The sequence below is a fragment of the Mytilus trossulus genome, chromosome 14 (assembly GCF_036588685.1).
Source record: "Mytilus trossulus isolate FHL-02 chromosome 14, PNRI_Mtr1.1.1.hap1, whole genome shotgun sequence".
Lineage (NCBI taxonomy): Eukaryota > Metazoa > Mollusca > Bivalvia > Mytilida > Mytilidae > Mytilus > Mytilus trossulus.
This window is the reverse complement of record NC_086386.1, coordinates 76304351-76329783: the sequence shown is the minus strand read 5'-3', so window position 1 is coordinate 76329783 and position 25433 is coordinate 76304351. Positions and strand designations below refer to the sequence as shown.

The 25433-nt window shown below is 30.9% G+C and overlaps 1 protein-coding gene across 1 annotated transcript; it reads right to left on the bottom strand.

The window, feature by feature from the left end:
• Positions 1-1761: 1761 nt before the first annotated feature.
• Positions 1762-24275, bottom strand: LOC134698075 (transient receptor potential cation channel subfamily M member-like 2). Its single transcript, XM_063560366.1, has 8 exons — positions 24215-24275; positions 11790-11922; positions 10876-10942; positions 9498-9675; positions 4956-5089; positions 3623-3839; positions 2845-3028; positions 1762-1912 (listed from the first exon to the last, which is right to left on the bottom strand). The coding sequence occupies exons 2-8, from the start codon at positions 11834-11836 to the stop codon at positions 1762-1764; spliced, it is 978 nt and encodes a 325-aa protein (XP_063416436.1). The 5' UTR covers positions 11837-11922; positions 24215-24275.
• Positions 24276-25433: the final 1158 nt, after the last annotated feature.

Below are 25433 nucleotides of genomic sequence, written 5' to 3'. Positions count from 1 at the left end.
AGTACATGTGATAACTATTTTGTTAATTATGAAGTTACAGCTCTGATGATACATCTTATCCGATAGATCAAATTCCAGTAAACGACAACGGATTTGTGGAAACAATTGTCATAGAGTGGAAAGAAGTACCAAATTCAAATTCGAAAAAAAACCTGACAACGCAATGACTAAAAAAAATGACAAACAAAGGTACATGAAGCACAATATTGATATACTAAATTGAAAAGAGTCATACTTTTAACATTTAACCAGTGATTCATAACGTATGAATTTCTTGATTTTATAAATTGAATGCTATGGAAAAATACAGTTTTAGAAGCTCTGTTGTGGCTTTTCAAACTATTAAATCTTTAAATGTAAGTTTATTTTGATGTAAAATTTATCTGTTTGAAAAAAAAAAAGCGAAATACTTTGCTGGCAACACAACATGTCACTTCCGGTTTGATTTTTCAAGGTCGGGTTTTAATTTAATGCATAACGTCCTTTGACTTTAAAGCAAAGTTTTATCAATATTTTGATCTGATCGCCTTGGTGAGTCTTAAAATGATGAAACGAGCGTCTATTGTATTAACTTATGAAAATTTTGATAAATATTCGGTTATGCGGTGTTAGAAAAATATCTAAGCGACAACTTTTGAAATAACAAAACAGCGCATGAACCACAAACAATAGAAGAAAAAAATAGATGTTCAAAATAAAAGCAAAAGGTCTTTCAAAAGAAAATTTGAACCACCTTATAATCTGAACAAAAACGAAAGGTCTTTCAACAGAAAAATGGAAAGCCCTTATAATCAAAACAAAAGCATTATGTTTTTTCAACGAAAAAAATTGAAGGACTTTTTATTTGTATTACATTTTACTAAACAGCAATGTAACACATTCAACGGACATATTAAATGTTAAGGATATTTTGGGAAAAGTCTTTAAGCGATGACTTTTGCGCTTTTTGAGGGATCATTCCATATGGATAAGTTTTCGGTTACATAGGGGGCGATTTCGAAACACATTAACTGTACACCAAACATATTATCGTCATGCTGCGAAAAAACATTTATAAACAGAATCAGTGAAATGAAAAATATAATTAGAACAAGTAGAAAAAACACATGCACTCGTTTCATCTTGGATATTATACACATTTCTTTTCTGTTTGACTTTTGCACGATGATACCAAACCGTTTGCCAAAGATCAAATGGCTTTCTTATTAAAACAGTTTGAAGATATTTCATTACATAATTAATCTACTTATGGAATCAAGAATGGCAGTATTTTAGGAGTTTACTCTTTTACTTACAATAGTCGGTTAAAATGTGTCTTTGTTAAAATTGTATGTACATGTACTGGTTGTTGTTAAATATGCCAAATAACAGCACCATAATGTAGGGGAAATAGATGTTTTATTTGACTCAACAGTTCGGGAAATAGATTACTTTTGAAACCGTATAAGCTCATATAAACCTGGTAAATTACCGCAAATAGCAAATTAACAACCATTATTTCTAAGTTTGTAGTCACCAACTATGTTTGCAACAGTGGACAGTTAAATAAAACTACATGCAACACTTGGATACATCATATCAATAGCAAGCAGAAAAAGGGTACTTGACCAGATTTACACAATTCGCTATATTATATTAACTTTCATAACGGGAAATGACTATGGGACCAATTGTGTGCACATCGCTGTCTAAAGATGCGTTTGTATGTAATTTAAAGAAGGTCGCAACCATACCTTCTCTACTGTTTATCTACAAATAAATTCATACCAATTCATGTTTCGTCAAACACTCCGTTGCCCACTTAGTTGCCTCTTTTTTCATCTCATAGGATTTATCTTCAAAGCATTTCCTTATTAATTTGTGTAAATTTTCAACGTATTCTGACAGCTTTACTTGTTCACTGTCAGTCTTCCTATTCAAATTATACATCAAATCAAAATGATAAACGTTAAGTGAAAGAAAAGTCTCACACTTTATATTTTTCAATTTGTTTTGTTACCAGGTTACAACATAAAAACTGTATCTATCATACAAACCGTAGAATTTGCAGTTATTGCATGTTGGTATTTTATTTTTCATGTCACACATTCATGATTAAAACACATAAAAAAATATTCAGTCCCTTGACCCTATATTAGCATCTTACGGCTCACGTACCAATGAGAGTATTCAAATGCTGATTGTTACATGTATCAATAGTATTAAAAAGTACATGACAGAAAGAAAGAATACTGTAGAATGCACGTCTCGAAAATAATCAACTCCCGACCACATCAGATTTGAAAGAAACTACTGTCTTAAGCACATTCGTAAATGAGTAAAACGCTCAGAATAGTCCATACTTACATTAGGTCGATTTCTATCCGACGCAGCTCAATTATGTTATTACATTTTGATTTTAAATCAATCATTTATGTATATTCTATCTAATCTGCTCTCAATTCGACACTATTTGTTTTTAGATAATTATCTGTTGTCTTTGAAAGTATAATTGCATGTGTAAAATGGCATAATTTATTATTTTCATGCACGATGAGCAACTGTAACTCGTGTATTAAAATATTTCTCATATCTAAACAATAAGATTTTAATTATTTAAAAAGCTAGGCAAGCCTCGCGCTTTTAATAATTAAACGTAAGTGACTCGAGTTAATAATAACCGTAATATACTTGTTGCAGTTGTATCTCGTATGGTTTTCGCAAAAAAAAGGACCACTGCCTGCAAGGGATATAATTAAGTGTATGATACAAGATATAATTATTTAAAAAAATATCTAAATAAATTATGAAAGCTAGAAATTGGAAAAATTAGAAGACCACACATGTAATGCAGAGAATGAAAACCTATTGTGTTCTTGATGACACATTGAGAGAAAATCTGCTGCTCCACCAGAACCCTCAATGACAACAACAGGGTTGTTATTTTTCAGTACACTCCAGGTTGTTTTCAGTGCGTCAATACCTCCTTCTAGTAGTACCAAGACAATAGGCAATATTGCATTGGTTTCATACTGAGCATGTTTGCAATCTACATTAAAATAGCAAAAACACCAAATATTATATATTTTCTATACAAATCGTATATTTTTGAAAAACACAACATTAAGCGATATATGTGTTGAATGAGTAATTTATGGAAGCCATACGTTTGTTGGAAATTTACGCATGGTCTGGCCGTGATATTCGAATTTTATCCTCAGCATAAACGATATTTTATATACATGATACAAGGTCAATACTATAGAAAAAACGATTTTCAGCGGGTCGGATTGAAAAACACGACTAAAATTTCTAATGATCATGGTTGTCTTTTTTTTTAACTAATCTATAATTTCTCACCATCGAGTTTTTTGTTTTAATTTTACATTTTGCAACGTACATTAATGGTCATTAGAGTATTTAAATTTTTCCTTATTATTTTGACAGTTATCATTGTTAATTTTTAAACTACTTGCAATTTCAGAATATTTGGTAATGTAATGCTATTTGCATAGCAGTGATACTTAAATTATGGCAATATCCTCACTTCACTAGAAATCCATTTGGTGCTAAGTTAAATTCTTAATCACTGAATCAGTATTCATGTTTGTTTGGCTCGATCTTAATATTATCAAACACTTACCTGTGTCATTAATATTCGACAAGAAACTTTCAAAAGCCTCTCTACATTCAGATGAAGCACTACGTTTGGAGTTTTTTTCAAAGGAATCTTTCACGACAATAAACTGGGTATGGTTTGGATCTAATGTCTCCTTTGTTGACCAAATAGGAGTTCTAACACTTTTGACTGTTTCTTTGATGATTTTTTCAACCTTTACATGTTTACCAAGAGGTTTAATCTTGCAAAAGAAAATCATTTTATTATAGTATATTGCTATATCCCTTATCACCAAACAAGCAAAAATGAGAATAAATATTAGTTTTTACTCTTTGTAAGCAAATAACAACATGTTGATTGAAGCTGATATTGACATATAGTTATCCATAAAACGTTTATACAATTATTTCTTTTCGTATTTGCTTATACGTTTTGACATTGAAGTTCATTGTAATTGTATCCAAATCAATCGTCCTATTCTGTAAAGAAAATGTTCGATAAATTTGAACCAGATTTTTAGAACGGAAATATTTATTGAAACAGAAAAACATGTTAAATTTATTTGAAATCAGAATGACGTCATCTAAAACAATGACAACAGGTATTTGAAAAGAACTACTTATTATTTTATCATGTTATCTATAATCCGAAACAGATTCTTCTCTATAGATAACAAATAAACGGGTTGACAGTAATTCACTAGGTCATTGTCTGTGTTTTTTTCAAATAATATTTAGATTTATCCCCCACGACAGATCTAGTACCTGTTCACGTTTTTCGTCAACTAATATCTGTTCAGTTGTTTTAGTACACATCATCACCATATTAAAGTTACTGTACATTTTTCAATTGAATAATTATGTTTTTAAAACCTATTTTCACTTTCAAATTGATAAAAAAAAGCGAAAAACAAATGTATTGCTATTGTACATGCTTCATGCATAAACGTTATGAATTTCATTTGCTGTAGGCATTTGTGTGCTTCCTTGTTACAATCGTTCTTTTTTAAAAAGTGATTAAGATGATAAGACAATATTGACTGTTGTATCCCTATTTTTAACATTTTTCTTTTATTGTGTCAGGTTTTTTTTCACGTATCGTTGTCTATATAATGAAATTTGGAGTCATTGCCATACCATTGAGAGGTTTAGCAAGCTGTACAAATAGGTTGAATCCATTATTTTCTGCATAGGAAAAAGCCTATACCAAGTCAAGAATACGACAGTTGTTGATGTGGTTGAGCTTTGTATTTTGCCATTTGATTATGGATTTTCTTTTTTTAATTTTCCTCGGAGTTGATTTTACTTTTTATTGGAATTTAAATCAATTTCACAACATTACATTAACAGTTAATTACCTCATTTATTACTCTCTCTGACATAAGTCCAACAATAGGAATGTTGTATTTTTCTAAAGTTGAATGTTCGTTTACCGCTTCCTCGATGAAATTGACTACTCCTGATTCTGTACCACAAGTAACAATCCAAGAATCTACAACACCCATGACTCACATGACATAATAGACTTTCCTGTATATTACAGTGTGGGAACATAACTGTACGGTTTTCAAATACTTTGGCAATTCGGGAGACTGTCAAGCGTAGCTCCGTAAATCGAAAAATAACAAGTCGCTTGATGCAAATTTTGCTGAACTCTAATGTTACTAAATAACGTCTCTGCTTCAAGTTTTGATTGCTTTAACATTCTTTGTGTAAATATAAGCTAATAAAACAATACAAAAGATCTATGCATCCAAACGTTTCCTTAGAATAGTGGAGCTCCGTGTAAACGATCAAAAATGTGTTACAACAGCGATCAAAAATTCTAAAATAACATGGAAACACCAATCGTTGCTATCAGAATGTTTACATGTGCCCTTTCTGAATATTGTCCTACCTGTCTTAAACTTTAAAGTTATTTTTCAAGTTGAATTCCAAATAAATTCAGTTTTCTCCATGTCGGGTAATTTGATTGACTGTTCAATCGCTTGCAAGTGTACTATACTATCACTCGGAGCCTTCCTGTATAATCACTTGGAGCTTTTCTGTTAATCGTTTGGCCAACTAGACTACTCCCGAAGAAAGGTAATCTAGCTTACCTCATGAAGACGTCACAGTCCAGCTAGCAAGTAAGCTAGACAAAAGAATTACCTTTACCTACACACGCATTGCATTTTGCTGTAATAGTTTCAAGTGTTTATGTTGTTTTTTTGGCATATGGATAATTATAACAATCAGGTAGATTATGCTTACTTATATCTCTCCTGCCACATTCATGGTCAGCTATGTTTCAATGAGACTTCTGTCATATACATATTTATAAACAGTACTGCAATCCAATGCAACATATGCCTTATATGATTTTGTCTTTCCGTTTCTTTTACGATTATATAACAGTTATTTGGTATTGTTATCATTTTTTTTTACTGTAACCTAAATTACATATTCGAAAGTGTAACTGATGTTTGAAGATTTTATTTCAATGGGTGCAGTCTGCCTTAGTGGATCCGGTATGCGGGGAGAGGGAGTTCGATTTGGTTTTATTTTGTTTGCGTTGTTCATTGGTTTGGATGTTTTTAGTAGGCTTGATCCGCACCTGGTCTGATATCGTCAATGATAGTATTGAATGATGACCCGATCATTCAACTGATTTTTTTATAGTTTGGTCTTGTGTTGCGCCAGTTATGGAGAGAACAGAGTTCACACATACTTGTTTAACCCCGTCAAATTATTTATGTACCTGTTCTAAGTCAAGAGCTCGAAGTTTGATTTAATGTTGTTCTCACTAAAAAAAAACTGTTTCTTTCTTTCCTCGGATTTTATATTAGAAATATTGAAAAGTTCCTGGAGCGTGACACTGCTAAAAACTAATCTGTAAGGATTTGTGTTTTGATTGCCTTTCAGATAACAAGTCCTACACGATCACTGATAAAATAAATTTTACGGAAGCTATTCCACCAGTAGCTTTAGCTTGTCACGTTAATACATAGACATCTCATTTGAAATTATACCGCTTCTTATTTTGATATAATATTTATTGACCTATACGTGTCTTTTATTGAATCCGTGATTAGCTACCACAATTCCCCATTCGAATTCCTTTATCTAGTTACAACATCCCGATCCTGTGATGAAACATTCTTTGTTCAAATGATCAAAGACGTTTATATATATTTTTTAAATTGCTGGTAAATGATATATTAAGTTAAATTCAAAATATGCTTACCCTTCCAGAGCATCTAGTCACCTTTTAGGTAAACATAATTATTTTACCTCCTATACATTTCTAGGAATATGATTGGTTAAAAGCGCCATCGTGGAGATTACATATTAGGTTTGTCGGGAGGTTTGGATTATTTCATACACAGTTAGATGTGGTGTTACGTTTCTTTATAAAAACAAAACGGTACTGAGAAAAAAAGTACAGATTTCAACAAACGCAGAAACTGATGATTAAGATTAAAATAAATAAAACACATTCAAACCTTACAAGTTGTTATTGTTGGTACTTGCTTTTGTAAGATCAATGGAAGTAGTTTCTTAATGTTAACAGTATTGAAGACTTGCTCATTTTGAAAGGTCACACGAAAAGATAAATTCGTTACATAGTGTGCTAAGTCAGTAAATTTCATATGAGGATGCGAGCGAAATTAGCTCTCATCCCATTAGGAATTTACTGACCCAATATATACCGTATTAGGTCACTAGCACATTATGTAACTAATGATATTTATTTTGTACGAGGATTATTTGCATATTTATTTTAGATTAGTGATTTTTTACATAATTTGTACTGTCTTTTTTTTTGTATCCTTCAGTTGTTGTTTGTTTATGTGTTAAATATGTGTTTTTCGTTCATTTTTTTTACATAAATTATACCATTATTTTTCTCGATTGAATTGTTTTACATTGTTTTTTTTGTCTTTTAGAGCTGACTATGTAATTTGAGCTTTGCTTATTGTTGAAGGCCGTACGATGGCCCTATATTTGTTAATTTCTGAGTCATTTTGGTCTCCTGTGGCCGGGAGAATATATTTTTATATTTATTGTACGAATTTTGTTTTTGACTCTGATATAGTCACCTTAAAAGGTGTCTAAATGACTGGTTTTGTGTTCAGTTTGTTTCATTTCAAATACCATAGATGAATATAATAGGACAGACAAGAATAATCAATGCAATGCATATGAATATGCAATGTATTTAATAAATTTGGCCAAGCGATCATACAGAAAAGCTCCAAGTGATTGTACAGGAAGGCTTCGAGTGATAGTACAGTACACTTAAAAGCGATTGTACAGTCAATAAAAAAATCTGGCATGGAGAAAATTAATATATTTGGATTTCTACTGGAACAATGGCTTTGAAACTTTCATACGGGTCAGACTATATATCAGAAAGGGTACATCTCAAAATTATGATAGCAACGATTTGTTTATCGACGTTACTTAGAAATGTTTGATCGCTGCTGTGTGACATTTTTGATCGTTTTCGACGAAGCTCTACCATTCTAAGGGGAACGTTTGGATGCATATAACTTTTTGATTATTTGATTATTTCATATTTACATTATGAATTTTTAAGCAATAAAAATTAAAGCAGAAACGTTATATATAGTAACATTAGAGTTCGCCAAAGTTTCCATCAAGCATTTTGTTATTTTTCGAATGTCGGAGCCCCGCTTGACAGTCTCCAGAATGATCAAATTATTAGAAAACCGTACAGTTCCGTTCCCACGTAACTGTTTCATATTTGCAAAAGTAGTCTACTAATTCTCAGAACTCATATGCTTTTGAAACCAGAGAACACATGTACAGTAACAAGATTAAAGATAAAATTTCCTCTTGATACAACTTACGAGTTGGTCAATAAGGTGCACGTTTTATAAGTCTGTTCATTAATCATCCGCGATCTGAATGAAGATTAAGTACAAAATATACAAGAGGCTATAAACAAAACTGATGTCTAAAGATCCTTAAAACCTGTTACCTTTTTACCACATTGTATCTACCAACTTCTTTATGATGGTGATATCTTTGCCGAGTTTTGGTGAGGACATGGTGGTCGATTGGTATTGAACCAGTGTAAGACTAGTCGATCATTAATTTCGTAAATTAGATATGTTTTTTAGTTTCCATTAGAAGGTGGTTGGTTTTTTTCGGTCATTCAGGCATTCTCCATTTACAAAAACTGACCACCACGAAGAAACTGACATATATGAAAGTGTCGTTTAAACTTACATTCAATTAATCAATTGCTTTTTTAAGCACATAACTGTTCATAAATACGTGAATCGTGAATATTAACCCTATTTTAAATTTGAGAAAAGCTGTAAGATGGGATTTTGTAAGTGAATACGAAGTACTGAGAAATAAAAACAAAAAAATGCCACCGTCTCTTCTTTCATATGTTCTGATATGAAGTCGTCCTTTGGTGTTTTTTTATAATTGTACAAATGTCATTAGAATATTAAAGACATTAAATTTTCATGTGAAGACCTTACTCATAAGCTGAGCACACCCAGTGCGTATAATTACTTTCCTAACTAAACATTTCGATATCATTATTGATTATTCAAACCTAACATGTAAAAAAAACCGCCTAAATATATAACTGAAAAAGTATTTGTCTTAATCAATTGAAGTTCACGGAGAGGTTCATACAAAAAATAAAAATAACAGTTCTCTTGAAAATTTTCATTTTAAATATTCGTATTAGAAAGATTATAATGGCAACTAGTGTTATTTCTCGTTTTGCTTTCGTGTAGAATAGGCTACCTTATTTTTTAAAGCCACAATAACCGAACTCAAATGTTTAAATGTGTTTATCGTACACGTGAACAAGTTATTTAATGAAAGAAGAAAACAGAGAATATTTTAAACGATTTTTTTTTATATTTTACCAGTGCTTTTGACAGCCTCGATCAACATGTGTTTCAAATTGTTCTTGTCTTTTAAGTTGAACTGATGATGTATTCCTGTGATCGCTATGACTGACTCCGGTGAAGGTACACCCCATCGTTTCGGTAGTTCTCTCCGCAGTTGATCTCTTTGGTCTTCAGTGTCAGAAATAAGTGTATACTGTAATACATATTTAAAAACTATAATGGTGTAAATAAATTAGTATCCTTGTTCGGAATTATTGAAAAAAAGATAAAGAAAATATAAAGCTTCACCTTCGGTTGTCGTGGTTGACTAAAATCAAGGTAGCGCTATCAATTTGATAATGTAAGGAAAACATTCCAAATATAAGTTTTCATTTGTTTGAAATGAAATAAGATAGTTATATCAGTATGAGGCTACAAGGCTATGTTTATTATATAATTCTAATTTTGTAACATGTATTAATATATATTTGGAATGTTTTCCTTAAATTATCAAATTGATAGCGCTACCTTGATTTTAGTCAACCACGACAACCGAAGGTGAAGCTTTATATTTTCTTTATCTTTTTTTCAATAATTCCGAACAAGGATACTAATTTATTTACACCATTATCATGACTATAGTTTTGAAATGATAAATATATATTACAGTATACACTTATTTGCTAAATGCCTTATCATTTTATCTCATGTGAATTGTATGCCATTCAACCTTAAAAAAGATGCATACTAAAAAAAAAGCGACTGTTCTATCCATAAAGAGAAGGCACACAAATTTGAATTATACTCTTCGACCAGATGGCAAAAAGATTCAGATTCAATATGATTTCATTTGTAACATATACGATTTTTTTCGGATTTTTAATACTAATGATCGATCAAAAATTCTCCAGATTTAGACCTGATTAACTGACACAGTGTAGAACATGCATAATACACATGTATATGTACTGTTGCATACATATATATATATGTTATGTTGCCGTGCATAATATCTTTTGAAAGGTAAATGTATATGTGTATTAAACCTATACTGTAACATGTTCGTCTCTTACTACAAAATGTAGTTTTAATTCATGTGTGTTTGTTGTTTTTACATTATGACGTTTAAAACACTCATTGCAAAATTACTCTATGTGAAAAGAAAACACAGGCGGAAGTTTCCAAAGGGATAGTCGAGAACGACCAAAAGTCAACTAGTGAAAATTATTTACGACCAATCAAAACGAACTCAATCTTAAAGTACCGACACATTGATGTTTGATGTTTCTATTTCTTGTAAGCATAAATATGTTGAAAATAGGGAGTTTAATCATGCTAAACTAACTCCTGACTTAGTGATGAAAAACAAATAAACCACCATCGATTACAAGATTATAAAAAACATAGTACTTACCAACACTTTCCTGTATTTTGAGTTCCTCGGAAGATACATTGAATAATCGGTATTAGGCTGTATAGATCTGCAACCATAAAAGATATCAAAATGCATTCGTTTAATGATGATATACTATTTAAAGGACATTTATAGTTATTACAATAATTGTCATTTTTTTTTTTTTTTTTTTTTTTTTTTATAGATATTGAATTTTGAATTTTGATATGATTAGACAACCATAGAAATTTTTGGTGAAGTTGAAATCCAATTAAACTAGAAACTGTATACACAACATATGGGGGAACTAATGAAGGATTAATACAATTACTTTCAACCGGGAAGTGACCATTTCTTCAAAAAGAAAATTGATACACGTAAGCGTTTATTACATGTAACCCATAGTTGTATTCTAGAACGATTTTCTTTATCAAATAAACGCAATGTTTTCACTACTGAATAACATGATTTGTTTTAAAATCATGGATTACACTAATCCTATCTGTTCGTTAAAAATGATAACGTACTTGTTTGAAATATACATTCGTTAATTTGTCCATTTATACGGTGTAATTATAAGTTTTATTTCAAATTAAAAAAGTTTCCAAAGATAAGTTTTTACATCTTTATTTATTACAGTTTAATTGAAAAAAAAATTATAAAAGCAAATGCACCAATTTCCAAAAAAAAAAGCATGAGGCAACCACTAAGATGTTTCACTGTGATTCATTATGTACGTGCATTTCGAAAGTCAGGAGCCTTCAATTCAGTGGTTTTCACTAGTTGCTGTGTTACATATATATGTTTTCCATTCATTGTTTTGTCTATAACTTAGGTAGTCAGTTTTTCTTGTTTGAATAGCTTCATAAGTGTCAGTTGGGAGCCGTTTACATGGTAATATCATTTACTAAAAATAGTAAATACATGTGCATTACTTGAATTTGTCTTTCTGTGCATAATTGTTTAAATTGGATTTCGCCATTGCTTTGAATCTAAATTGGAATACAGTAGTTATTCTTGTTTAAAATCTTTTCTTCTGGTCACAGCAATGTTTCTTCATTTTCTGATCTATTATAAAAGATAATATATTAGCCATATGCATATATCAAGAATCTATGACAGCAGAGAAAATTGTGTCTCATATATAATTGTAATTCTAACATGGCGTCCTTAAAACGCTTTGAGTAAACACCCATGGTAAAATATGAATATACTGATTAGGCTGTTTCGATCGCACTCCCACGTTATATGATTGTTTATGAATGAGATACCCGACGTCATAATACGATAACATCAGAATATAAGCATTTTACGCGAAAATACACGCTTGTGAATCCGAAAATCATCACAACATTGAAACATACACGAACGATGCTAAATTGTTGTATAGGCCATGTTTAATACAAATAAAACATGTAAGTAAATTATCATTTAAATGCATCCAAAAACTATCTAAATACGCTCTTGTGAATAGTTTAAGCATGTCACTAATTCGTTTGCTCCGTTCTTTTATGCCATTTTAAAAGTGTGTTCATGTATGGGAACGGCAAATATTTGCCTCTTATCTAGAACGCTTCGATCCAAACGAATTGCCGTATTTGTCCTATAAGAATCGAAATAATTCATGGGGGATTGAATTTATCTAGATTTTACCACGAGTTGCCCCTTTATGCCGATATTTTACCCCTCGCTATTGCTCAGGGTAAAATATTTGTCATAATGGGCCAACCCGTGGTAAAATCAGGATATATTCAAGCTCCAATGAATTATTTCTTAAACAACACATCGTCTAAATTGCTATTCTGGTACAGACCTATACTGGTACTGACTTGATATTTGCTTTGCTGTCGTATGTTTCTCAAATATTCATACACAGTTGAACTTTTCATTGATTGTTGTTTCTTGGTGAGATTTACAAAAAATACTCTTATTTTGGACACCTGCAATGTTTGCCACCAATGGCGAGTGTAAATCTTCATAAAAGAAAATTATACCAGACTATTTAACAGAAGAAATGCAACTGCCATTTCATATGACATTGTATTCAATTTAAAATTCTCAACTTCAGCAGTATTTGATATCAAGATCTTTAAAGATATATGACGAAACCTTCCGTTACATATTTGTATCGTCCTAATAAAAACATTGTCAATCTTAGCGTGTTGTTCCTTAAAGTTTGAACATATTTTGGAAGACATAAGTCATTTTATGATGAGTAATGAGCCAAGTAATAACTGGGTTTTAAATATAAAAACAAATAAATAAAGTTGTACTTTTTTTAAAAGAACAAAAATCGAAAAGTAAATACATGTACATATACCGTATTTCAGGTCATAATGAATACAGATATATCTTACACTAGACGAATCGGAAAAACGAAAGGTCTGTGCACTCGTTTTCGAGATATTAGTTGCAGAAAATTTGGCGGGAATTATTTCTCTAGATTATTTAGACAGTTCACACTAACTTCCTGATATAAGTGTGTATGTGTCGCATTAGTTGTCCTTCGTACATGTAATAATCCTGTTTTGCTGTAAGTGTTCTATTCCTATCACTTCTTCTAGTTATATGTCACTGATCAACAGTGTAGTACATGTAGTAAACACTTTTATAATCATATCAAAGTGGTCATAATTATGAATTATCAGTTTACAAGACCTTGAATTTTGGTAAATACTTATAATGTTCTTTCAAAGGAATTAATTACTTATCTGTATGTTGGCAAGCTTTGTGAATTGTAACGACATACTGTATTTGGTCTTTTAAGTTTTAATTTCAAGCGTCATAGATTAGTCATTTATTGAGAAAAAAAAATCAACGATCGTACATATTTGCACTTTTTCTTCTTTTAAAATATGTTTTATAAATTTTGATATAAGATGTTTTTGAATATCTGCAAAGAAATAATGGAAAACAATAGCATGAGTTATAGGGCAAAATGTGTAATGGCAATCCATTGATAAAATCAGAGGATTCCAAACATCTGGAAAAATATCAAAATCAAGAGTAGCGAAGATCCTTAACGGTAAAATGAAGAATATCTGTGGTGTCATTACTATAATGTATATCACTAGCAATATGTGTTTTGGCCTCTTATATTTTGATAGATTGTGAGGTTTGTAAATGAACTGAACGTCGTGTTTTTTATATTGATATATATCTTCATTATGTTTTGTTTCACATTGGCGTTTATCATATCGACGCATTCTATATCTTGGTTTTTGGTATTATTTTTTATTTTTTTATTTACACCATTCGAAATAGATTTTGTTTAACTGAGCATTGATAAAATAGATAAAGAATAATATGCAAAGTCATGTTAAGGGAGATCCATTTCACGGCTAAAACGACAACTTATCAAATGTAAAAGTTACCCTTACTTTAAAGTATACATGTGAGGCTATGTCACACAGAATTAAAGGATCATTAAAAGTTACAAATAGATGTTTTGTTGTTGCTCACAAACTTCCCATCAAGTTATGCTTGATACGTTCAATAATTTATAAATACAACAACAAATGGCAGTTTTTAACGACCTTGACTGGCTAGACGACCCTTGTACGGTCGGCTTATAAATACAAATGTGCATTCACTTAAATAGCCTCAAAGTGTTCTTTTAATTATGGACTTTTCGATTTGATTTTCCTGTAAGATCAGTATTTTTGGTGATTATTCTTTTTAAATAAATTATAAAAATGATAAAAGGTTTACAAATATATGTCTTAGTTTAAACAGTAATTATCAATAACAAATTATAACAATCAAGATGAAAATAAATTATTGGATCGGCAACTAGTTTTAATTACTTATTTAAATCTGTCTACCATGAAATATCATAAATCTATATTGATTTTAAATTAGAACATTTTTTTTTCATTTTAAAATACATTTAATTTGCGGTTTTGTCCACATGCCAATTGATTGTAATTAGGATGTTATCTATTTGTACAGAGAGGATATTTAAATGATATCTGCTAGTGATTTATAGTATTAAACATTTTTTTTTAGCATGAATGATTACAATGCAATATATATGAATGGCGACTCTTTATCACTTCTTTTTCAAAGAAATTATTTGAAAATATTATACAATGTTCGATAAAGTAATACGCAGATAAATACTGAAAAGGATAAATGACAAGACGTATTTTTATACCAAGGTGGAAAATAACAATACAAGACAGAAACTACAATATTTACTTTTGATTATTCATCTTTGGATGAAACAAAATAGTTCACAAATAATATAATTATATATATAACAAATATGTATATATCATATAGTAAGTAGTTTCAGCATTTTTTGGTCTATTTCAGTCTATTTATTTCATCAATGTTTATTCAAGATTTGATTTTTTTTAAATTTAGTGAACCGAGCGTCACCAATAAGATGTTGACTTGTGATGAAATGTTTATATAACGAAAATAGAATAACTATATTTTCCCACGATTCGATAGTATAGTAGAAAGTTATTGTAATATCGGTACTGGTGAATACTACCCATACGAGTTCTTCGTATATACACGTATGATTAGTAAAAGAGGGACGAAAGATCCCAAATGGACAGTCAAACTCATGAATCGAAAATAAACTGACAACGCCATGGCCGGAAATGAAAAAGACAAACAGACAATAATAGCAAACACAATATAGAAAACTTAAGAATAGGCAACAATAACCCAATAAAAAACTAGGAGTGAATGACATAATATACATGTACATATTCAGCCGGAATATGGTCCCTTATTGGTCACATCTAGCCAGGGTTTCCGCTGGCGGTCGCCATTTTCGCAATTTGCGAAAAAATAATAATTGTGGCGATAAAAATTCGTCATTTGCGAAAGAATTTGGCGAAAGAAATATATACAACGATTTATATTCCTCCATCTTGTTTTTTTACTTTTTTTCGAATTTTTCGGACTTTACCCAATCAAACAATACTTGGAATTCACCTTGACCTCATTAAGATTCGGACAGAAAATCAAAAATCAGCTGGTTGCATTTTATTGCTATCGACAACAAAGGACTAATTATTAAAGGTGTTGATTGAATTGTTTGACAAAATGATATGGTTAAATGGCTTCCGTTAACGGTCACATACAGAAGTTATTTACATCTTTGCGACGCACGTGTTTGAAGCAATTTTTTATGTCTCCTTCCTTTTAAAGATAGTTTAGAAAAGAAATAATTTGGTGTGACGAAAAATGTTCAAAAGCAAGAAAAATCTCCGAATTAAAACTTTAATTATCCTTTGACTCTAAAACTACTTTAAATTCGTTTGAGTGACACACGTGTTTCAAGCATAGTTTTTACGTCTCACCTTTTTTATTACGATGGTCAAGAAGAGAAAACTGTCGTTATGAAAAATCTATCAAAAAGGTTGGGAACAACCCCTCGAATGAGAGTAACACTTCAATGTAATGATAACACATGAAATGAGGGATCCATTTCATGTGATAAAAGCTTTGGTTTTGTTATAAAACCACTTCTTAGTACAAAAGTGCACATCAGTATTTTTCTTTTAAAGAAACTTGCCCTACGAAGTATACTGGTATTATATGATTAAAACATGTCCATTAATTTGTTATGTTCTAGGACTTATATCTTCTTTATTGATAAAAGAATAGTGGCACCTTTTGAGTTTGAGAGAATATTAATCAAAGACACAATGGGGGAAAACATCTTATTTAAGCGAGGGGGACAGAAAAAAGGTACATTTGTTAATTGGTTAATGGTTAATTGGCGAAAAAAATTAAAAAGTGGCGAAAAAAATATTGTTTAGACGAAAGAGGTGGCGAAAAAAATAATTGACCCAGGGGAAACCCTGCATCTAGCAAAGCATCAGACTGAAAAAAGTGAAATAAAGTTCTCTTTCAATTGAACTATTCTATTCTGTATTGCATCTACTTGGAAATACATATCTAACTAAAGGAATTTGAAGATATCGCAAAAAGTGTCACAAGCTACGAGATATAACTAAAATAGATAATGACCTTGTTTGGTTCAATCACTAATTAAATACTGTATGTAACGTGTTTTCAGACTGTTGAACGGTTTGTTGTCTATCAGCCTATAGATACAATTTTGTCATGTGACGTCAGCAACGTTTTTTTTTCGTAATGTATTCCTTTTTAAAATGGAATTTAGAATTAAGTTATAAACAATGACTTTAATATTTTTCTATCTTTTGAGGATTGATGTTTACTTGCATCGTCTTTGTAAACTGATTTCGTGATTTTGCAAATCTGTGCATACGTTAATTGTTTGATTTTTATCATTTGTCTTCTTACAATCTCAAACATTCTTTCATAAACAAGATAGATTTTCAAGTATATATTCACTAAATGGTTGTGATATATATTATACTGCAGCATAACTATAGCGGATTTTTTGGTTGTTTTTTTTTAGCAAAAATAGTGTTTTAATAACGTTTGCCTTTATTATCAAATTATCAATGGTAAATGACTTGAAAACACTATATTCACATCTATCATTTCAATTATTTAGGAGTGTGTCTAGGTAACATTTTTTTCCCTCCTTTTGGGTTCATGTATTGGTATTTTGGTTTTGTAATCGTCATGTCCGTTTTAAAATCAGATTCAGAAGACAATTTGGCAATATTTCTAAATGTTTAGAGAGAAAGGAACACGTTATATACAACTCTTTAAACTTGTAATCGTTGGAGCTTTGTATTGCAGTAGTATACAAGGATTCCATCAAGGCATATCAAAAACATGTGATTCTGGATATGCTTTACCTTCCTGGCAAAAATAAAAATAATTATAAACACGCGAATGTATACTAAACAAAAACAATGTATTGGGGTGGTTCATAAGGACAACATATTAACTACTAGTATATATGATTTCAGAAAAAAAGGGAACATGCTTTCATGTGAATTGAACTTGTTTCTCGAAGATATAAAAATCAAAACCAAAGATAAATGATATTCAAATATAAGAAGCAGGGGTGATTCCATAAAAGATAAAAGTGTCAAACTAGTTGTTTCAGAGGATTATAAAGTTTGCTAACGTATGACTTTCAAATTGAATAATAATCCTGCTTTTTGTTTTCGTTCATGCACACGCATCATAGATTTTAGTAAATAAAAATTACCAAAATTATTTGAAACAAACAATAGATTTTACAATTTTCAGGCGACAGAATTTGTTAACCAAGTTAAAGCAATTAAAAGATTTTAAACCTCTTTTATCTCAAAATTGAGTCATATGTTTTTCGAATTGGGATTTTTAAAAATGATTACTAAAAACTTTATCATATGTCAGGATCACGAAACAACAATTGAATTTGAAACTTTATCGAGTCCTCTGAAAAACCACAATTGAATTTAAAACTGTATTGAGTCCTCTCAAATTAATAAAAAAAAAAACGACGAAAAAGGGTTTATTATGATATACTCACTGCATGAAAATATGAGAAAGCGTGTTTGACATATCTCCACTTAAAGTAATTAGTGAATGTATGAAATGATTTTACCTTTACAATTTTTACTGATTTGCTTTACCAAATTTGATGAGAATATATTGAGTATCAAACAATCTCGTAAGTCCGGTTCAAGCAATATAATGCAAACAGGATCATTTCCTCACTATATGAGGTTATTATAATTAGAACCATACAATTGAAATAGATATACTATTTCAATGTCATGCACATTATAATCGGGAATCATGCGTTATAGTAAAGATAATAATTAATTAAGTATTTTCAAACATCAAATTTAATTGGTTATTTAATGAAAGACATGTATTTGTACAGGAGCTATTTTAAACTGATGATATACATTTTTAAAATCGTTTAGTAAACATATTAGAATGCTTACAAGGCATTATCTGCACGCGGTAATTTAAAGCATATATCACATATTACAGTATAATACGACTTGTTAATTGGATATCTGTTCTGACATCTAACTTTGTCAATTTAAGTTAAACAAATTAACCTGCTGATCTTTTGATTATTGACTAACATTGTATATATCAAACGCAAGTAATTAAAACGACGTGTGATGTTTGTTTTTCATTCTATGAATTGCATTGCTGTACAGATACTTGTTATATTATGGTTGCTCATGCTATCACGTCAAAATGTATATATAGATATAGGAAGATGTGGTGTGAGTGCCAATGAGACAACTCTCCATCCAAATAACAATTTAAAAAATAAACCATTATAGGTAAAAGTACGGCCTTCAACACGGAGCCTTGGCTCACACCGAACAACAAGCTATAAAGGGCCCCAAAATTACTAGTGTAAAACCATTATATATATATATACAACTCGTCTAAACATCAACCCAACAATGTTAGATCTGTAAATTTGCTTTCGCAAAATGTTTGGTTCTTCCCTCGCCGGGATTCGAACCCATGCTACTGTGATATCGTGACACCAAATCGCCTGCACTGCAGCCGTCCCGCTAGACCACACGACCAACTGGGCTCTCAATAAAAGAGCTCTCGGTGGGCATGTGTTACCTTTCCTCGTCAGTTTTAATCTAGCGGCGTACTACAGTACATGATATATAAGGCATGAAGATGTTATTGTTACAGATCAGCTAAATTATCTATAGTAAAGGATCCTACAAATTAATGTAAGATACAGTCACAGAAAATAATTATATCCATAAGTACGTCTGAGTCAGTGACAACCCTACAACAGATGTGTCCATCGGATCGCCATCAATGATGGTGATACATGGCTGTGTACATAATGTATATACAACTCGTCTAAGCATCAACCCAACAATGTTAGATTTGTAAATTTGCTTTCGCAAAATTTATATATACAATGTTTGTATTTCATTGTGTTAAAAATTTACTTTTTACACATAACAAAGCAGCAAATAAGTCAAGTAAGGGCTATGTGTATCATATTTAATGGGTACTACTCGTTACTTATGCCAGCTATGTATTGAAACAATGCAGATTATTGGCGATTAGAAAAAAAAAAGTTTCTAAATGCCAAAGGTAATTCGAATTTTGCAATATAAATGTGCAATACTAGAAAATACCAGATCCGTCTCAAAAAAAGTACAAAAATATTTGTGTAATTGTAAAGGCATGCTAGATTTTTGGTGTTGTATTCTTAAATCTTTGCTACGTTTACTGTCCAAATTGTGACCTTGTTTATGTAGTGAAAACTTTTTAATACAGGGTTCAACGAATATTTAAAAGCACGAAGTATATATCTATTAGGACTTGGTCAACCAACAATGGACAGTTTCTAAAATGCGTGGATTCTAGTTTTTGAAATTATTTCAGTTATCTGTCCTGCCTTTACTGCTTATTGCACTTTTGTCTGGACGTATTTATTTTGATTGCCTTTTTTGCATAAATATCCTCACCATTTTAATACAAAGCAACCTTTTAGAGAAACAAATGTTGCAACGCAACTTAACTTTTCATCTATTAATGTACATGTATAATTGTGCATTGGTTGTTAAGATAAAGAAATTGAAGTAATAAAAAATGGATCTTTGGATTGTCAATTGAAATGTAGACAAGAACAAAAAGCAGTTTTAAAATGAATATGTTAAGTGGTTTTAAGTTGAATCATCAACTCACATATTCTAAAAAAAACACGTAGAAACCAGTCGTTAATAACAACTTGAGCAAAACCAATATCATCAGCAATTATCATCACTGGTTGATACTATCAATTTAGTTTATATACACATGGAAAAAAGTATTGCAACACCAAATTGAAATTGAAATGAAAACAACACTCTTTATTTTTTTGTGATATAATTTGGTAAAATATAACTTGTTAAACATAATCTAAGTATCACCTGAGTTTCATCAATAAATATCGACTCGATAAGTTTTTGTCTGCACATGCAGCTACTGTACCCGTAAACAGCAAAACAGATGTTTTCATCCTCATTGTTTTCAACACTTTAAATAACCAAGTTTTTAAAGTTATGTGATTGACACCTTGTAATGGGTCCTTGACAACTCTTAACTGCAGCAAGATGGCAGATTATCAGCATAGGAGAAGCAGGGATGCCGCTGTAAAATCTGCACGTATTGCTGGTCATCACCATTCCACTATAAGTCGTTTTTAGAATAAATAAGGCAATTAACTCTGTTAAAGACATTCCGAGATAATGAAGAGCCCCTATAACGTTTGCTAGAGAAAATCAAGCATAATGAATGATGGTCAGAAGGAAACCCATTGCACACAGGACAATCCTAAAAAGAGAGTGGTGGGTATACAGGAGCCTTTTAACAAGAACTGTTCGAGATCAACTCATCGCTACTGATTATCGTTCGATAAGACCATTTCGGAGACCTTTGCTAACGAACAGACACACGGTTTTCCGTATCCAATGTAGTGCAGACCTCGCCAAAGTTGGAAATTAGCATCGTGGAGGAAGTTCCAATGTTCAAATGGAATTCGGTTCATCTTCCTTAGCCCGATCGTAGCCCGGATTTGAACCATATTGAGCATAGATTGGACACTATTGGGCGGAAAATGCACAAAAGGACACCCAGTTCAAACACATCATGAAATAAACAATGCCCTTCATCAGAAATAGTTGCTGCTACCTTAGCAACAAATTAGTCGATTTATGGCAGGAATCAGAAGACGTTAAGATGCGGTTATCCGTTTGAATGGAGACTGCGCACAAAGTACTAATTCTTTGGCGTATAACGATCAACCATGATGTGAACAGTCATCTGAAGATTAATTTTGAAATGTCTTACATTGTAAAGTTCGACTACAGTAAAAGTCGTAAAATGCATTTTTTGTACAAAAAACACTTGATTTTGTTATAAAAATTGTGTTTATATAAATCATTTTTTTTTCAAACATTTTTTTTAGTTTCAATGCCAATGTTATCATAAACTATGTTTCAATATTATTATACACATATGTTTTTATATTTCATCCAAAAAAGAGGCTGATTTTTCAAGTTTTAAAAAATCAAGGTGTTGCAATACTTTTTTCCATGTGTATATATTGGGTTTCCTATGTTGTCACGTGCCTTAATACTATTACCCGACTTATGTTATTTATGTTTAGACATCATGTGTTGTTATATTTTAAATGGACTATACTTCTTTCATCTTTTTTATATTACAACAAACCAAGGTTTACAATGCAAACATTATATTTATATTAAACCTGTCACTTTGGCATATTGGATAAAACATAATTATATGCTCGAAAAAGTAAAAGAAATCATTGTATGTGTTTACTGTCAAAACATATATACACCTGCACGGACAACATACAAATATATAATTTGGAAAAATAATCAAACTTTTTTTTATTAAACTTCGTAAAATCAGCGTTATAAAAATCGTAGGAGAAAAATGTTTTTTCAAACTTTGTTTGTTCAAGAGATGTGAACCATATCATTAACTTCAAAATAAAGCTGAAATACATAATATAACACAAAAGATTTTTTTTTGTCGATGAAATATAAATATCCTCGACAAAAATATGTTTTTTTCTACATATATCTAGTTTTGAAATATGTATTTTTGTATTATTGTCTTTTATTTGAATTGTGTATGTGTCTATCAATTTGGCACACCAGATGTATTTAGTCCTTACCTGCACAGCACTTTAACTTGACAACTAGTCATTTGGACTGGCAAATTGAATCAGTGACATATTGTTTGACTAGTCTGACCAGTCCTAGGATCACAATCAAGTTAACCTGAAAAGGGGACTTGGTTCTAGGACTGTTTATGTCTGCCGAAAAACTTAACTAGGAAACAGGTCTGCTCATTAAACATACATAAGTTAACTTTAAACCAATCCTGCCAAAAGTAAACATAAGTTAACTCTGTTAACTTCGGACCCAGTCCGGACATTACTTTACATCAGTTTATATTGAATTTGACGACTTCGATCGAACCAGACCAAATCTCAAATTAACTTACATGTATGAGTGATCTGCTCAACACTACGTTAACGTGTAACCAGGACCGCTCTACATAGATTTGTTGAAAATACTTTTCAATGTTTTTGATCCTTGCTATCAACATTCTATAAATTGTATAAACCATATAAAGCACTTTATAATGTAAGGAAGCTACCATTTTTTTTTATGGTAGGTAATAGGATGAACAGTGTAAAACGGCGTTTTTTGTTGTTGTTGTAATGTATCTCCTGCCTTTTTACTAATAAGTTTATCGTGACTTTTTGCGCATCAATTGTTATCCTACCTTTTTTAGCCAGAGTATATCATTATATTAAAAACAAAGTGTGAACAAAACTGACGTAACAGGTAAAATTGTCAACTAAAGGCACTAAAATTTTACCTCTATTTGAAAGTCATATATCGACTGAGAGAAAACAAATCCGGGTTACAAACCAAAACTGAGAGAAACACATCAATATTAAGAGGGAAACAGCAAAAAAAAACAGAAACACTAATGTGCAACAAAAGATCAAACGACAATGTAACACTTATATAGAAAAGAACTATAAAATAACATCTGCCATTTTCCACACTTTTTACAGAACATTTTTAAGAAAAAAATATGTGTTGAACCTTGTTTTGTAGCTAGCCAACCTGGTGCCTTTACGGCAATTTTTGATATAACTCTGAAATGACAACATAACATGACAGAAATACAGTACAACTAAATGTTACAACATGTTGGACAGAGACATACACAAATAAACAATACAATAGTACATTACGACATGCTAATAGTTATACAAGTAATTTAATACGCCAGGCGCGTGTTTCATCTACATACACTAATCAGTGACGCTCAGATAATTTTTTTTAAAGAAATTAAAACAAAGTTGAGGAGCATTGATGACCAAAAATTCCAAAAATATTTCCCAAATACGGGTAAGGTTATCTATGCTTGGGATAAGAAAATCATTAGTATTAGAAAACAGGAAATTTATAAACATTTATAAAAATTACCATATAAATGATATTCTGATATCATTTCAAACACTGAAGGGATAAAATGTTTGTTACAGAATCGAAAATCCTTTGGTATGTACATACAATGCCAAATTCAACATTTCAAAGCTAATCAAAAGTGAAACTAAAGCTGATTAGATTAAAGCTGATAATATCGAGATAAAGTTTTCTAAACGATAATAAAACAACGGTTTTCTTTTTTTTTAATTCGAAAGATGAACTTCTGTTGCAAACTTCAAAGACAATTGATTCGGTAACTCCAAAACATAAAAATTGGATTACGGATAAAATTTCTGTCAAACACATTACATATCCACTGACACAACCTATAACTAAGATATATTTTCACTTATTACTATAAATATTTTCTGCTAATAATGAAACAGAAAAAAAATGCATGCAAATTATTTGACGGCATAAGTCTATACATTTCTGCCTACCTGTAAACCGACAAACTGTACGGTCATTATGATAGTCTTATGACTAGCCGGTTTATGCAGGTTTAACAGAAAATGTAATACATAAGGTGTGTTCATGTTTACCTCAATTGGACAATTCAAGTTATTATCTAGTACTTGATCATTTAAAAATAGATCATTGAGAAAAAAATCAGACTATATATGTATTGGGTATTTAACATGTTCAATGCTCTTTAAACGTTTACTTGTTTGACTGTTTACCTATTTTGACACCATTCGATACTATTTACAATTGAAATAGTTTTAACGTCTTTTGAAAATGTCATAAATAATGGATATGTGCAAGTTTAAAATATCATCCTTATGCAATATTGTCCGTTTGATACATCAATCGAACAATTGACCAAAGAAGAGTATTAAACTGTTTCGATATAAAACTTTGATAGAAACGTGCTTCTTGATTGATATACGTTTTAGTCGAGCATATGCTTGCTTTTACTGTATATATTACTTTGATGTTTTAATTTCATACTCAAATATAATTACTTGAAAATAATAATCATTTGCATCAAATGTGTAGTAAAAGCTGCTTTAAATGTAATCTGGTTTTTGTCTCTTTTCATACTTTTTATGAGATGCATCTGGCACTGCAGGAATTCAAACATCAAGATCCGTATTAACCATGTAAAGTATCTCTTATTCAATTTATAGTAGACGCTAAGTACATTATCTCTATGCAATAACACATGTCAATTTTGTGGATTCATTTAATTTCATAATTATCAAGTTTCAATGTACATGATGTAATTCAGAAATTGTGATTTTATCAAAATTTCCATGAAATTCCACAGAAAATGTATATTTTGTATTGGTTCACCTGTATGAGATGAGATGTCCACTAGTTGATATACTACAATTTTTTTTATGTAACACGTCTTCTGATTGGCTGCAATATTTTATGTGTATCCGTTTATAGACCTAGTTCATGTGACTGTGACGCATAAAAAGTAAAAAATTTGATTCAGAATAGAATTGTAAAGCTATGGTTATTGCTTATCGGTTAGCACGAATGTACGCCAAGCGGATGAACAAATGTTTTTTCGTTTACATTTTTGTTTGTGTCCGTTGGGAGTCTGTGTATGTGCCGACCAAATAATACGGACGCGTGACGAATGACTTACTGACATTCACAGGACATGCAAGGTATGAGAAACGGAAACATAACGACAAAACGGATGTC